Below are 18,121 nucleotides of genomic sequence, written 5' to 3'. Positions count from 1 at the left end.
TGGATAAGGCAACACGCAATTTTGTTAATTAGTTGATCCTCTGGTATCGCAAGGAAAGTTAGTCCTCCAGCTTGGACCACTGACCATATTTAGATTTATCCTATGGAAAAAATAAAAAAAAAAATCAAGGAGATTGGAATGTTATTTTGATTGATCTTTTGTATTTTGTAGATATTGTTATCTGGAGAATGAGGAGGCTTATCATCTTCGGAAAAAAATAGATAAGAGTTACCTTGGCAAGATCATAACCAGCTAAGAGGTGTGTGCTTCTACATGAAATTAGAAAAGAAAATCTTTCTGGTACAGTTCAGAACATATTATGCATGGCGGGATACTTTAGATCTGCACTCATTGGTTTAGACTTCACTGTTGTTCCTTGACTTGAACCACATGACTGACGATCACTGTCAAAAGTAGCCTGCACGGCAATTTTGCTGTCCAATTTCGTTAACAGAATGCAATGAGAGAGTCATTATGGATAATTTCCATTTTCCTTGTTGGTCCTAAGATGATTTGACATTGACCCTTAGGGACTGAATTGAATTGAATACAAAATCTAGGCCTTAAGCCAAACACCCAGGGCATCAAATGCAATTTAGCTATGTATAATGCAAATCAATTAATCATACTCGTACTCTTACAACATTTGGTATCAGTCTAACTTATAAAAACAATCACACAACTTTTAAACAATAACATCTACATGCAAAATAAGAATAATTTTTAAAGAAATGATTGAATTGATTAATGCATGTGGTATAAATCAATACTCTGTATATTTTTTTTTCAAGATCAGGGTATTGCAATTTTCCCCCAGTAAAATGAAAGGGTTATCCTGGAGAAAATGTGTCCTCCTCTGAAGATTAAAACAGGACAATCGACTAAAATAGGTTTAATATCTGAGGTCATTTGACAGGTATTACAAAGAGGGGCCGGTCTCGCTTCATTAAATAATTTTGGATTGCATGTGTATGGCCAATAAGCAGTCTAGTTAAAGTTACTGATGCTTAGGAAGAAATGAACCTGAATTATATTTTAATTTGCCTTTTCATAGAACTGATTCTTTTTTTTTTCTTTGCAAGTTCTTACACTAGATAGAGAATTGGGTCCCCCTCTCTGGTTACTGTCGATTTTCTCTTTGCCTACACATACGCCGAATAGTATGGCCTATTCTTTACATATTCTCCTCTGTCCTCACACATGACAACACCGAGATTACCAAACAATTCTTCGCTCAAAGAGTTACCTACCTATAATTGTTTAGTGCTGGTCTACTTTTCTCTTGGTAAGGATAGAGGAGACAGCTATGGTGAGCAGCTTTTCTATAAGGACACTCCAAAATAAAACAATTGTTCTCTAGTCTTGGGTAGTACCATAAGCCTCTGTACCATGGTCTTCCACTGTCTTGGGGTAGAGTTCTCTTGCTTGAGGATACAATTGGGTACACTATTCTATCTTATTTCTCTTCTTGTTTTAATTTAAGGTTTTGTAGTTTACATATGAAAGATTTATCTTAGTGCTGTTACTGTTTTTAAAGTATTTTTTTTTTCAATTGTAAATTACTTCACTTTTAGCTTACTTCCATTACTCACCGAGTTATTTTCCGTTAGAGCCCTTGGCCTTACAACATCCTGCTTTTCCAATTTTAGGGTTGTAGCTTGGCAGGTAATAATGATAATAATCCAACAGGTCAATCTAGCCTATACTCAACATTTTCTAATGTTCGAATGTATATGCTATAGTTAATCCTCTGTCACTTAACCGTAGGGGTCAGTTGATATTTTTTTCATTATTGTTGTTGAATTTTTAATCAATAGACTGTAAAGAGTAGTTTTTAATGGACACCAAAGTGACCACAGATATACAACATCTAGCGTTCCTAAAGGAAGTGTTTTATGGATCCTAAAAACAAGCTTGTTCATACAAGTAATACAGTACTACTCACTTTGTATCGACCCAATTTCCTAAGTGTAGACCTGTGACTTCTGAATCCATTGATAGAGATTAAGCTAAAAGCACTGCTGCAGCATGGCACAAACTATGGGGCGATGAAGTTAAACAACACTCATAATATGATTGCTAGTACAGTAGTTAAAAGGAATTGGATCTTACCCACCCAGATCTTTCCATTGATAGTTTCTTTAACTATATGCAGCTCATTTGATATATTGTGTCGATCTTGATTGATAATCTCATTTTGAAAAACATATCCAGTGTCTTCTTCAGTTTGAAAAAAAAAAATTCAATATTATGAGTTAAACATTTAGGCCTCCTGGGTAGTAGGCTACACTGGTAACATGTTCGCTTAGCATTCGCGTGGCAGCGGATCGATCCACACCCGCGCCCGTTATTTTAAACTGTTTACTTGGCAAATGACTGCTGTGTTTGGCCACCACAGTTGGGCTTGCCCGGCTGACGTTCTGGTGAGTATATATTCTGATGAAACTGGAACTGAAACCAGACACCTTTTAACCTTGAAATAAAAAAGGTATGTGTGATTGATACGAGTAACGGTTCGTATCTTGGAGAAAGAAACATTAACTATACAATTTGCTTGGAGCTAAAAAACTAAGGAACCTTGAATTAAGAATAATAAGTATCAATATTCTCTAAGAAACAGACATTGGTGTCAGAAATACTGCTTATCATCGTGATTTGCAATACTCACCTCGTTGTGCTGAAAATTATGAACAATATAGCTTTTTTTTTTATTTCCGCATAACAATTTAGTCTACAGTAACCGCTAGAAACCTGTCAACCTTACAAAACCTGCAATTTGCAAAACCTTTAATATTTTGAAAATTCCAACACAACTCCATACAACGAACTCTACTTTGTCACTTCTTACCTAATATACAATAGTACCTCATTTTAGAAATTACATCTATAGTTTAAAAGGGATTTTGACGAAGGAATATGTTATATTCAATTACATTCAACACTAAAAGGTCAACACATACACTTCACATGACATTACACTCACTATATGTAGAGGTAAAACCCATCTGACTGTTCTAAATGATATCCTACACAAAACTGGAAAATACAAAACTTCAATTTATGTTACCCCCAATGGAACTGGACATCATGAAAACCATTTTTATTACAAATTCCAAACATGTCCACCATTGGAGCTCTTTATGGTTTCAATAATTTGTGACAAAGTTGGAATGATGTCGTCATTCAGTCTTAGTTGGTCTGCAAGAACATTTTGACTCCCTAGGACAAACCTGGTTAGCTAGGATATGTCCCTCTTCTCCATTCAACACATTTGGTCTTGGGCTAGTTGGGACATGATTTTTGACAGTCCCACCCCGTTTCCTTAAGTAGGCTAAGGCTGTGGTATTGTCAAGAGTTTAGGGCTACGACCTTCCTTACTCCTGGCTCTTGATACTCATATCATTCCACACCGCTAGAATTTCTAGGCCATTGATGTGTGGCTCCACCATTTCTGACCATAAACCCAACAGTTGATGACTCTTAAAGGTTACTCCCCTATTTTCCATGGAAGGATCACAGAAGACTTACATCACCGAGATTCTCATTTCCAGATTGACACTGCTACAGTCTGTGGTGATCATTTCACTGGGATATCACCCATCTCATCCTTGAACGGAGGGATTAAGACTAGTTTTGGATCCAGATGCCTGTCCCAGTGATAATTTAAATATAAGTTTATAGGTCTCACTCTTAACCTGTCATGCAGGACAAACTTCCCCGAGGATGCATTGGTTCTCAACAAAGGACCTTTTTTATTCCTTCCTGAGCTGCTGCTAAGACCAATGGTAGGGTTTGAAAGAAAATTTTGGCACTAGAACTTGAAAAGTCTGGAGACATATAGTACTGATGGCCAACCTCTTTACAAATGTAGTACTATGAATTCGTGATGGTAAAGTACTGGACGGGATCCTTGTACCTCTTCTACCAATGTGTTGACCTCTTGCATTAGGGCCTCGGACTTATTTCCATTGTGCTTTTAAAAGTGTGTCCACACAGTCAAACAAACACTGTTACTATATGAAAGAGTGAAGAAGTATGTTGTCATAAGCATTGACATGAGGGAAGTTGATATGGTAACAAATGATGTTGTCTACCATAGTTTCTATTCCGTTCACCAGGCTAAGACCAGGGGACAATTTTCGAAACTGACGATCGTTAGCAACACACAGGCATTTACGACATTATTAGTTTATGCTTAAGAAACAAATAGTTGTTGTCAACTTAAAGTGTGTGGCATCATAACCATAGTGCACCATAAAATAAAACACCCTCAAGGTTTTATCAGCGAAGGTGAAACCTTTTATAATTAAGCAAGAGCCGTGTATGAAGGGGAGAATTTCTCCAGAAGCACGTCTGGAGGTAACACAGAATCACATATGCCTGACTTAGAACAATATCTCATCAGTGAAATGAGGATGTTATTGTTATTAACATGTAATTTATAGCCTACATTATTCCCCCAAAAAACTAATGTTGGTTACTAGACATACTTTGCATTCTGTGCTGATAATTAAATTGAAATTGTGTCAGTGATAAAGATACAATGTTCATGATTTTTTTCTCATGTTCTCAGAGAGAGAGAGAGATTCTGTCATGTTGTATTATTAAAACACCATAATTTGGGTGTTCAAATATCTTCTGTACCAGCTCCAACATTTTTATTTCTCTAATTTGTGTAGCTCTACCCTGTATGACCCCTAATAATTCTATTTACTTCTTTGATTTCTAAACCAATAACAAACTATCTACTTCTCTGAAGTTCTAACATTATCTTATTAATTGTGGTTATACATTCCTTTCTGTCTTTGTAAACATGTGCTTTGACGTTTCATAAGCACGGATTCTGCCGGTAAAGTTCAATCAGCAACTAAGCCTTTATTCCATCCCGACGGCAGCTTTCCTCTGCATTAGAATTACACTTAGCAATGTTTACAGGGCAGGTAAAACCTTATAAACTAACAGCTAAAGTTTATCCAATAAACAAATATACAGTAATACCATACATCATGTCCCTCGAGTGACCGAAGCTGACTACAAACACAGGCTCTGTTCAATATACCCCTTGTTGTTGATTATTGGCTTCATCTAAACAATTCTTGTTCGACAGTGTCCACCAGTTTGGATACACCGTAAGACTGTAGGATGATGGTACGCTGAGAAAAGGGTGGCAGGGAGACAAACACTAACTGGCGAAACTTGCAAAACTCTTGGAACCCTTGGATCTGGTTGAGGAAAGGACCAGTTTTCTAGGATATGCAAAAGTTTTCCCCTTACAAGTACAGTAGCTAAACTCTTGGATTGTCACTGTAGCCTACCTATCAATTCTTGATTTGCTTACAAGATCAGTTCTAGTTGATTAGCCGTCTCCTACCTGATCAAGACGAGGAAAAAAATTGGATCACCTTACGTGGTGTTACATTCACTCTGTTAAGGTTGTCCTTCCAAATTGCTAATGTACAGGCCACTAGCAAAGTAGCAGTGTCTCTGTATAAAAACCTTGCGCCAACATTGAGAACTGGTTTCTAAAGGATGCCTATTATGCCACTTCAACTAATTCGTCAGCCTCTAGAATTGACCTTAGTTTGAGTGAGGATATAAAAATATTGTTTCTCGGTTGGGACCCAGAACTATATTGGCTATTTCTAAGACACCTTGCTTTTCATCCCTTACCTTGTGAAAAAAGCATGGGTTTAAAGGATGCTGTTGGGTACTGCTACTTATTCAATTACTGCTGAACCCCCAGATTTCTTGTGCCACTTCATTAGGTGAGGAAGTTTCTTCGCTACTGTATTCTATTCAACAGAATTCTAAAAGGAAAATCACGATCTTCCCCATAGGAGTTTGTGACAATAGTTAAAATTCTGAATCAACTTATTGCGTTCATTTTCTCTCAGGTCTGTCACCCATCTACCTGAACAAATTTGGGTCTGTTCGCTATGACGTGGTTACGTTGACGTTTACCCGTACCCATAACTGGGGCTCCCCACTGGTGAAGCGAACTTGGGATTTACTAACAGGAACCTTCTGTTATGAGTAGTGGCTGCCTCTCTAAATGCTTGATAAATGTTGGATAAGAGTCAGGACCATCTAATGCATGACCTGGATGCCACAGTCCAATCTGTATCAGCTCACCTGGGTACAATTAATACAATTAAAAAAACTTGTGAGCTTTCCTCTGCTAGTGGATGAAAAAAAAAAAAAAAAAAAAAAACACTTAGCCTACAGTGTAATGCTTTGATATCCATTTTGTTGTTAACAATTGTAACTGTACCTATTATGGTGGCTGATGCTATACTGTTAATTACAAACCAACCCAAAACCTCTTTAAGATGAATGATAGCAATCACAAATCTACCAATAACATGGTCACAATTATAAAAAGAAAAAAAATTCCTAAGCATGAGCGAGATTATTCTTCTTATTAGTGTTGTTGGGAGAGTAAGTTAGGCTCTAAGAAAGGCAGGTTGCGAGCTAATACGAAAACAAAATGACAAAAATGGCCATGAACACAGTGTGGCCGATGTATGAGTACGCTTACTAATCTTGTTTGTACAGGTCCAAAAAATATGGGCGTAACAAAGGGGAATTTTTGCTAATATAGCTATTAGAAATTTCATGCTCTTATTTTGAGTTACTCATGAACTGAGGTATTGCTGTATATATATATATAGTACAGTATAACCTCCAGAGATGTTGCTGAGTGAAGACGTGTTTCACGGAGCTCTGTTGAATTCTCACCCTGAGATTTGTTTTAGCTTATATTTCTTGTTTGTGAAATCTTTAAAAATTATTACTTAATCTCACAGACAGACTAAAGTCAGAAGTAAAAGTACATCATGGCTGGTTGCCTCCAATGTGGATCTGCAAGGGGACTTAAAAAGGTAGATAGGATGTGAATGTAAAAGGTTCAACCACAGGAAGTGTGTTTATAGAGCAAACATCAGTGATGAAGATGTAAGAAACTTAAATTGGATTTTTCCACACTGCATAGATAAAGACAGATTGCCTTGGTTTGAAGGAGAGACCAGAAAAAAAAGAAGGGAAAAAAACGTAAAGGAAAAAAAGGGAATCTGTTAAAAACAAAGTAAATAGGTAGATTACAAATTGCAATGTACCAATATAATTACCTACTAAGGAAAAAAAAAGACAAATGCTGTAAGAGAAAGATCTGCGAAGCAGCAACAGACATAAATAAGTTATATCATCTCATAAATGGTATAATGGGAAATGTATTAGAAAAAAAAAAAAAAAAGAGGATTACCTGAGGGGTACAGTGACCAGGAAGGAACTAGCAAAACATTTTCTTGTACCCTTTAAAAACAAAATAGAACATATAACTACAGTAGGTCATTTGCAAATATTCAAAATCAGATAATGCTACACCAAATACACAGATAAAATTAACAAGATTCAATAATATAACACCAGATTACTTCACCCATATTATCAAGAAAGAAAGGAAAACAAATTGTGTGATCGATACAAAGCCAGAAGAAACTGGAGAAAAAACTTTTCTAGCCTAGCTCACATAATTATGAGAATAGCAAATACAAGCATAAGTTTCCCAAATCTGAGAAGATGGCTATAGTCGTAAGTCATAACGGTTCTGAAAAGTGCTCTAGATTATCAGGAATTAAGTTTGTATAGACCTATTTCCAATCTATCCACTATATCAAAATTGATAAATGCATAATTCTTGAACAACTAATTAGTTATTTAAAATAGAAGCTTTGCCAGAAAACCAGTGTGCTTACAGAAAATCATATTCTACATTGAGTTATCTGTTATAAATATGCTGCAAATGATGGATGAAAATAAATGTTATTTTAATATTACTCAATCTTAGTGCTGTTTTTTATATTTATGCATGAACTGTTTCTAAATGATCTACGGTCCATCGGTATTGAAGATCAAGCTTTCGAAAACCTGAAATACTTGGTTGACAGAAATTACTGTGTGCAAATTGGAAACTCTTATTATTAATCATATGAACATTTAAACAGAGGAGTACCTCAGAGGAGTGTACTGGGCCCAATCTTATTCTGTATCTATACTATTGGTCTATCAAAAATACTACAAAGGCATAGTGTGAAGTTCAAACTATTTGCAGATGATACACAATTTTAATTCTCCATAAATGATATACAGTAGAAGACACCACTGCAACTCTACACTGAATTCTTGCCAGTGTTAGGGAATTAATGACAATCAAGCGACTAAAATTAAATGAAAATAAAACTTAGAGTTTATGGTGGTTGGAAAGAAAAGTGCAAGAAACTTGGGTGATATTCAAATAAACAAATAACGACTGCCCCAATATCTTGTAAAGTTCATGGTCTAGGCATATCTCTTGACTGTAACTTGTCTTTCAATACCCAAATAAATAAAGTAGTGAAAACTGCTGGTTATCATCTTAGAAACATTTCTTTTATAAAGAAGTACCTGGATGAACATTCTGTAAAGAAACTTGTGATAAACTGTTATTACCAGGATTGACTACTGTAACTCTATCTACTACAATTTACAAAAAGTACAACTTAAGGGAAGCAACCGCTATGGGTATGAAAATAAAAACTTTCAGATACCGAAAATTGAGATATTACTTCTATCTATGGCCAAACATGTCGTACGTGCCCTTAATCAAGAAGTTTCTGGCAAAAATTCTTATATATAAATAAGATAGTGGTTTTTAAATGGCTACGTCATCCTAATTGCGTCGTCTGTGTAAGTTTGTCCTGTGCAATGATTTTGCATACATACAGTACACCAATATTTTCATGTTTTCATTATCTTCATAAATCTGGCAAACATATATCTTTAAGTCACCCACGTGGTAATGGAACACTGAAGTGTGTATACGTGCCAGTTTTACGTTGTTAACTCTTCGAGTGGTTTTGTTTATTTTCCGTATATCAGATACTTGATTAACTTTCCATAATACTCAAACACGAAAGGTCTTTAGCTGCCCGAAGGAGAAATGTGATAGTGGCATCTCAATTTAGATTGGCAAAAAAGCGTAAAGTAGGCAAGGGTGATGTCAAGTCTGGCAGCAGTGAAGTAATGAGGGTGAAGTGATCAATATCCCTAAAAAAAGGAGGGGGGGGGGGGGGGCATTCTGACGGTAATGAGTGGAAATTGTATCAGGTAAGAAAGTTAATTGTTCTTCAAGTAATCTAGACTAGTTCTAAATAAGTATTGATAACAATATTTGCTAATGAAAGCTATGATGTTTTGCTTTCCTTCATGCCCTCATAGAATCTCATAGAAAAACTTTGACCGTACTTATTGACCTTCAAAACTATTTTTCTCCGCTATTTATCAACCAATTACAAATCCAAGTACATCGTTGTAAAGAGAAATAAATTTACAATATTGTGTATGGAAGAACTTTTTCTAAAAAGTTTATTTTCTATTTTTTATATTTTTTTCAAACTTGAAATATAGATATATAATTATTTATATAAAAAAAAATACCGAAAATATGGAAAATTCCTACTGGCATTTTGTTTGTTTATATTGTAATAAACAAAATGTGGAAATTTTTAGTTAATTCTATTCGGTACTTTTTGATAAAATTTTAATTTTATTTTTTGCTTAATAGTTTTTATTCATTTAAGAAAAAAATAACAGCACAAATTCAATGAAACTCGCACAAATTTATCTTTACGCTATTAGGTATAACATACAGAAAAATTAGATACCTCCAGTGATAAATAACGGTTTTGGGTTCAATGGTGGATCCCCTCCTTAAGAAATTACAAAACTTAAAAAGGAAGACTGATAAAAGGTGTCCCACCTCAAGGAAGGATTCCTCCTATACTAACTTATTCACCAGCCGCCTATTAAAGCAAGAATTGAGTTTAAAATATGTACAATAACAGAACCAGATGTCCAAAATATCTAAGAGAATTGCTACATATTGTACAGCCAACAAATTGTGGTATGAGAATAGCCAATTTACAAATTGGTTCAAATTATTGGAACCTAGATATATGTCTACTGTAGGCTCCAGAGCCTTTAAATATGCAGCCCTGAGACTATAAAATACGCTCCCGGAAGACATCAGAAAGATTAAAGATATTAAGGTTTTCAAGAAGAAACTGAACACTTTCTTGTTCTGTGAATTCTTCGATAGTGACGATTTAACAATGAACGAGCATTATGCGGTGTGAAATGTTGAATGCTTTCAACCGAACATGATAAAATAACTGTGGAGGCCCTGTAGAGTGGGGTTCCCTGCTGTTTAGGACCAGGAAAAAAACCCCTTAGAGTAAAAGTAACAAAAATTGTTTAAAGCTTTAGGGATTTTTTCATTAGCTTGAAAAAAGAATGCGTAGAACACAAGAATTTTGTTTACATAAGCAAATAGAAATACACAATTTTTTTTTACATAAATAAAGACCATACAATAGAATGGCTAACAAGTACTCAAAGCAAATTACCTAGATGGCATGATCAAAGTAAGAAATTTGCAAATATTTCAATTATTTAAACAAACAGAAAACATGTAATTCAACATATCAAAATACACTCTAAGTGAGCCAATCAACAGATGAAAACTAACTTTCCTATGAATGACTCGTGAATTGCTTTTAAGCTAGTACTGTATGACTGGCATCAAACAAATATAAAATACTGTTGGTGAGAAAAAGCTTAAGTAAAAACAAAGTAATGTTTTTATCAAAACTGTGTGCATATATATTTAAATAACACATTAAGGCTATGAAAAAAAAATGGACTGTGCTAACTTGTAGAAGATAAACATGTCTTAACACTGTGAATGATAATTTACAAAAAAATAATCAAATTACGACAGTCAACTAGAGGAAACCGATTACTAAATTTTTTGCTCAAAGCAACTCTCCTAAAATATATACCAAAATATTTTATGCACTATACCCAGAAATTATAAATTTTTCATTATTATTACACATAACCTATTGATGAACTTCAAATATAAAAACTACCTCATAAATAGAACTATAAAACTTTCATATCCAAGAATGGCATAAGTGTAATAGTTTGGGCATGATTTTCTTATTCGTTTAATTTGATAGAAAAGTATTCGTTTAATTTGATAGAAAAGTGAAGGATACAAGATTAATATTGATTAGACTTGTAGACAAACATAAAAGCATTATGAAAATGGGAAAATTCAACACTTCATTTTTAATATAGTTCAATTGCACTAGTTTTCAAGTTTGTTAACCAAATGACTATGACCAAAATAATATTTGTTTGGTTGAGCGCACCATATGCACAATACAGTATACATGGTAATTACCATTATGTTGCATCATTCTTTTGGGCCCAAAATAGAGACTGTTTATATCACTTACTTTCTATATCTTCTTTGGTTTCTCCAACCTGTCTGCTTCATTTCTTTACCTCATTCAAGAACGAACCTTTCCTGTATACCATGTAAATCTAAAAACATAACTGTTGGATTTATGGGTTTTGAGCCATATAAGGCTGGCACTTGGTGATTTTTCCATATCTAATAATACTACAATAACAATAGTAATAACAATATCTGTGAATAAGCTTAGTAAATCTTGTAAGAGCATTTACATGACACTATAATTAGATCTATGACTGTGCTATCACTTGCTCAGATAAACCATCAGTTTTATGTAGCACACTAAACTCAATTTTGTCATTTACTTCCACATAGTAAATAACTATACGTATTAGGAACAATATGCGACGGTATGTAGTCCGTCCCTGCTAGCTGCTAAAAAAGTTTAACAAAGTCATCATAATTTTCTTCCTTCTTGTCTTTAACTAGGTAATACTGTAAAATAAGTTATTGAAATTTGATCTTATATTACTCCACATTCGTACCAAGTAACTTACCAGACATTACATGAATTACTTTAATATATGACAAGACCAATGGATCTACAACTCACTTTTATCTGTAAAAACGTTAAATGGAGTAACCAAAAAAGTAGGTTTTTAATAACACTAAAGTAAAATCCTGAGTAATGAATTGTTCATTACATTACTGTATAGTACTACCATTCATGATGAGGTTTTTTTGCATATAACGTTTCTTTAAACATTCAAAATGTTTTACCAGGTAAAACATTATACTCAAAACATTACTAGGGGAATTACTTTCCCCAAACTCTACTGGAATATGCAAATGCCCAAACAATTATATTCATTTATTTGTACTTGCAGCATATTTACAATTTCCTTTCAGACTTGAGCAAATTAAAATGGACACTTAAGTAGCATAGACCTTGATGACACTAAAATATATATAAAAAAAAACCTATTGGCAGAAAATTAACTTTCTGAGATGATGGTGAAAAACATAACCTTATGACAGAGGCTTAAATAAAACACAAAGAGACATGGAATAATCAACACATGTTATTATTTCATTGTGCATTTGGTATAAAAATAAGTTAAAGACATGAAATAATTCCAAAACAGTATATTTTTTCATGGCAATAGTGAATTTTGAGAGGATTCAAGTTTCATGAAACATATAGTGATCCACTTTAGCACATTTTGAGCTGTCTAAAGAATTGCTCGGTCCATTTGTTAAAACTGTCGTACTACTGTCACTATTGGATAAGCTGTCGTTTGTCCGAGTTGTTGACGCATATAATTTATGAGACACCAGATTATTTGTGGTCGCACTACTTAAAACATTTCCACCATTTTTATTTATAAGTCCACTGGTTACACTAAAAGCATCTGCCGACGAAGATTCTTGTATGTGTGAAGATGTTAACGCTTGGCTATCACTACACTCACTGTTTGTTGAACACTCGCTGCCAACCTTGTCATTTACAATGCTTGAGGAGGCACACAGTAAGCTGTTACTTAGACTAGTTGCTGTAGAAGTGGATAAAGACATGGAAGAAGACAAAGATGTGGAGTTGGAGGAAGATAAGGATGTGGAGGATGATGATGAAGAGGATTGGGATGGTACGCAAGAGGAGGAGGTTGCTACCGCAGTCAACGTGGATGAAGGTAAGGAACAAGACTGTATCTCATCACCCGTCATGTTGCTTGTACTAAGTTGCAGCCCCGAAACTGCCAAGGGAAGCGTGTTAGTTGAGTCGAGGGTCACAAACTTGGATGTGGGTTGAGTGGTAAAGTTCACGGAATGTAGATGCTGACGTTCACTTGTACTGCTGAAGCTGGTTGCCCATTCACTACTGGAGAGATCATGAAGTGTGACCCCTCCTGAACCACTAGATCCACTGTTTGTTCCTACACCACCTTTAGATGCACTACCATTGTCCGTAACGGCACTGCTCGAATCTGTTACAAGGTCCACTTCTAAGTTTTCCCCGAGTATTACCCCAGGATCACCACTGAGTAATGTGTCCAGTTCTGAAGGTATAGTCACTTCTAAATCGGTTATACTTCCTAAACTTTCACCATCTAAAATCTCCGCAGTGATCATGACAGAGGACGGCACCGCTGACGCTAAGTTTAGCTCCTCTGTGGATGTCGTAGAGTTGAGGCTGACATCTGGAGTCAAAGTAACAGGAACCCCAACTGTTTCTACATCAATCTCCACATCAGTGTCGTTGTCCTCTGGTGGAGAACTCGGGCAAAAGTGTGGCCTGAAAGAAATTACGAAGATGAAAACAAGAAAATTAAAATGAACTCAATCTATTTTTTAAAACACAACTGTATCCTTGTACAGAAATCTTCATGCCTAAATAATTACAGTGTAATTTATACTAATACTTAAGAACCTCACAATCCTACTCACCTAAGTACAAGATTATTCAATTTACTGTAAACCCAAGTTTCACATACAGAGAAATATCAATACACCAAAGTGGAACCCTAAAACCCGAGTAAGTTTGTCGACACTTGAAAAAATAGTCATAGAATTTCCATTGATAATGCTTTTTCTTTGACAAATATTTTATTTTCATTTATGCACTATACAGTACTCTGTCAAATTTACGAAGAAGGTAGAGGTATACCCAGGGACAAAAAGACACATTACCATATTTCCAACTTCTCACCTCACTAAATTCTTGTAGAAATCTCCTTTGGGAAACGACAGCATATTAAAAGGTTACTGTATATCCTCTAAAGGCCCAGCCAAAATTTTGCTTAGGTTTGGGTTTTCATATCACATTGTCTCTTACAATACTATAGTTATTTTAATATTTTTGTTGGCAGATTAACATGCTTTCTTTGTTTTATTGTTATTTTGTTTTTAAAATTTCTTTAATGATACAATAACTATTTGGTTTCTTGTTAATTTTCTTTTTTATCTTATATTGTGCCTTTATTCTTCCTTATTTGTTTCTCTTCGCAGTAGGGTTGCACCTTGGATTATAATGATAATAATAATACTGTACTGGAGAATGCAAACAATTCCATACAACTAATTTATTTTGAAATATAGATAACATAAGACATAAGATTTGATTCATTATTAATGAATCAATATATTTATCGATAACCACATCTTGTTTGCATTGTCCTCCTGTAAGTTTTCGGCATTCGACGCATTTTCTTGTTACCAAATGTAGTGCTTCTTTTAAAATTACCCTTAAATCTGCCATTGAAAAAAAAATAAGTTCAATCAGATTATATTGGAAATAGTATGGGGGAAGATGAATAACGTGGTGAGGATTTTCCATTGTAATTCTCTCAATCATGTATGAGTTATCTTTATTTCAGGGGTATTACTTGACCAATTCTAAAAGTTGATATTTTAAAATCTCTCGGAGGTTTGCCTTTTCTATGAGCCCTTCCTTTATTTGCGCCTTGTTGTTTGGTGGTGTAGGAGTTTTATCTAACCTTGCTGAATGATAAGGTGCATTATCCATTATAATTATGGTAGATGGTGATATATTTGGTAACAAAGTCTCACACACTATGGTAACAAAGTCTCACAATCATATTTAAAATACTTCAATCTTCATTTTGGCTGACAATAGTTCATGATTCTTGTGTTGATTGACTTTGACTTTATAACCTTTGAGACATCTATACAGTAGCGTTTGTAATTTTTTCACTCTCTCTCACATCTAAGTGTGGAGCAGAAGCTACTTATCGTCGCGGGTGGGTTGTCAGTATCTGCCTCCAGGGAATACTTCCTGACGAAAGCCATTTAATAAATGGGCATCGTTGACCTGAGAAACCACTGGAAAAGTGGTAACATTTATGCCACGTTTCTTTACAGTACGAGTAAATAATGATACAAAACTATAAAAATTAAAAACTGAGTTTTTGTATCATAAATGTTTTACATCTAAAGTAATTGTATTCATTTTACAAGCATTAAGTGACATTCTTTTCTCTATCTTTTAAATACAATGTTGAAAATATGGCAACTTTTGTTTTTGCCCAGGAGTACAGCTCAAATTTCTTCGTAAATTTGACAGAGTATAAAACCCAATTCGTTCCGAGAAACCATTTTATGTTAATTTCACACCTGTAAGCTACCAAGACCAGAAAAATTCCAACCAGTTCTAATTCTGTTTAAGCATCCTTTGTCAAAGCTCTTAACTCATTTAGTATTATAAGCAATATCTTGTTAAATTCTTACAGTCAGTATTTTCATACCGCACTACTAAAAGCATACCTCCTTCATAAAACAAATAACAATAAACAACATTGACTAAAATCTCTACTTACCTACAATACATACTCACAAATAATCATTATTGAAACCCTGAAATACCACAAAGTCAAATCATATCCAATCTTTATGAGATAATGTTTGTAAATACTTATAATCATTCAACCTATAACTGGAGCTGATGCTTTAGTATCTACGTATTCCTGTTTTCATTAACTCAATCTGTGCATTTTCATATCCTGCTATGAAAAGGAAATAAAATTATCTGGGTCTCAGTTATTATTTCTGACTATTTTTATGACAGGGACAGACAACTTAGGCATACATGTAATAGGAAATTAACTCATAACTTCAATAACTACTGATTTTTCTATAAAAGACATTAGGCATAATGATTGCTTTACTCTTTAAATTCAGTTACTAACACAACAAATTGAATTAAACAACTTCTTTTACTAAATAGGCATTTGCCACTATTCACCCACGAAGTGCTAGGGGAATGCTGCCAAAGGACGGCGGCCGCATTATGAGTTTCGCGATTCTATCATAAAACTAATATTTTCTGCTTTATTACAAACTAAATTACCCAATATTTAGATATCAAAAGAATGTCCTTGAAATGGAGATTAATAATTAATAATCCAATCTCACAGAAGTGTAGAGAATATATTTAAAAGAAAAAAAATTTAAATTAAAAATGATCAATACATGTTAGGAACTTTTCCGTTTTTGATGGCTTGATAAAATAGTTTGTGAGGCATTTTAATTTCTTTATGTCGGAATGTTAGCAAATTTAGTGAACGATCGTTTGTTGAATGGATGTGTTTATATGTGTATTTGTAACCGTGTTTTTGCACACACACTCCGGCCAACACTATTATTACCTAACTTATGAAACAAGAAAAAAAAAAGGCTCAAGTATATGTGAAAAAATAAGTTAAAATCTACTTGAAGCAACACCTGTTTTACCTATCGATCTCAAGACCACATTTCATGGTCCTCTTAAGTTGCAACTGTTTTCTACCTTCCTCTAATTTTATTAATGATAATCAGTAAATTTTGTTTCTTCTAATAGCACCTCTAAGAATTTCTTTAATAGTGTACAACAGTAACTTTCTGCTACTATAACTCTTGCATCAATTGCTAATATCATCTGCAATTTATCGGATTTTACCAAAAACTGCTATGGCCATTGAAATGTCAGTTTAAGCATAGGCTATCTCAAATTACTGTACCAGGACACTAAACGTAGGAACGTCACGTATCATAAGCTGGTAATATGTTTACACGGTATTAATTTATGGAGGCCAAGTACAACAAAGAAAATGGCTTTCATTTTTATCTTAAATATCAATAAATGTATATTTCCTTTTGTCTAAGAAGATATATTAAAATTTCTGACAAATCATATTTTTCTTCAAATGGTATGACTGATTCAAAGATGGGATAATATTAATTATTTTTAGAAAGAATGAATGGGAACTACATTACTTTTTTTTTTTAGAATAAAGAGCACCATACCTATCCGGTTTGTTTAATTTGTTTCAATTTATTCCCAGATTATCAATAAATTTAGTACAAAAATACTTAGTTTTACTTATTAATTGATTACTCAAGTGCTATAGTTGTGAGTAGCAACCAATAACTAAATAATCGAAAATAGAAAAGTATCTATGCTATAATAAATAATAAACTGATAAAAAAAATTAATGAATAGATTATCCTCCATAAAGAAGGGAAAGGGTTGTTGTCCTTGAGAAAACAGTAATTTCTACAACTACAAGAAAAAACAATTCATGACCTTACCATTCAGTCTTAACCTCATGGAGGAAATCATTTGTCGATGTGATGCCGTTAGGCCCCACATCTCTAAAGTCCGTCTTGAACCACAGGTCATCAAGCGGCGTACTTAATCTATCTAACCACATCCTGTGATAAAGCATATGTAAATCAAACCTGACATTTATCAACAATAAAGAATAAAAGTTATATAAATCTATTTCAATGCATCAATGCCAACCTCATAAAAAGCATGTGTTAAGCATTATGATGAAACTTAAGTTTAATACTAAGGAAATTAGATAAAAAGAGATACTGTACTATATAAAAAAGCAACTTGATATATGAGACTAATGCTTGAAATCATCAGTATTGTATAATTAAAGAGATAACACCATCATCTAAATATTTCAATTACTGTATTTCCCGTGTCATAAGACACTACAAGTGGTAAGACACAGAAGAGAAGCTTGACCGACTAGTGACAGAATTTGGAAGGGTGTGTGAGAGAAGGAAGTTGAGAGTTAATGTGGGTAAGAGTAAGGTTATGAGATGTACGAGAAGGGAAGGTGGTGCAAGGTTGAATGTCATGTTGAATGGAGAGTTCCTTGAGGAGGTGGATCAGTTTAAGTACTTGGGACTTGGGTCTGTTGTTGCAGCAAATGGTGGAGTGGAAGCAGATGTACGTCATAGAGTGAATGAAGGTTGCAAAGTGTTGGGGGCAGTTAAGGGAGTAGTTAAAAATAGAGGGTTGGGCATGAATGT

At 34.3% G+C, this 18,121-nt stretch overlaps 1 protein-coding gene across 2 annotated transcripts in view; it reads right to left on the bottom strand.

Annotated features, from left to right (window-relative positions):
- Window positions 1-12,359: 12,359 nt before the first annotated feature.
- E(Pc) (Enhancer of Polycomb) overlaps window positions 12,360-18,121 on the bottom strand; it is a 75,134-nt gene continuing 69,372 nt past the window's right edge. For both annotated transcript variants that reach the window (XM_068364191.1, XM_068364192.1), the window contains exons 10-11: window positions 17,384-17,506; window positions 12,360-13,592 (exon numbers count right to left, since the gene is read on the bottom strand). In XM_068364191.1, coding sequence (XP_068220292.1) covers window positions 12,482-13,592; window positions 17,384-17,506 — 1,234 coding nt within the window. In that variant the 3' untranslated portion in view covers window positions 12,360-12,481. The remainder of the gene's footprint in view (window positions 13,593-17,383; window positions 17,507-18,121) is intronic.

The sequence above is a fragment of the Palaemon carinicauda genome, chromosome 41, assembly GCF_036898095.1.
Source record: "Palaemon carinicauda isolate YSFRI2023 chromosome 41, ASM3689809v2, whole genome shotgun sequence".
Classification (NCBI taxonomy): Eukaryota; Metazoa; Arthropoda; class Malacostraca; order Decapoda; family Palaemonidae; genus Palaemon; species Palaemon carinicauda.
Note: the sequence above shows the minus strand (reverse complement) of the source record. Positions and strands in the feature narration are given on the sequence as shown.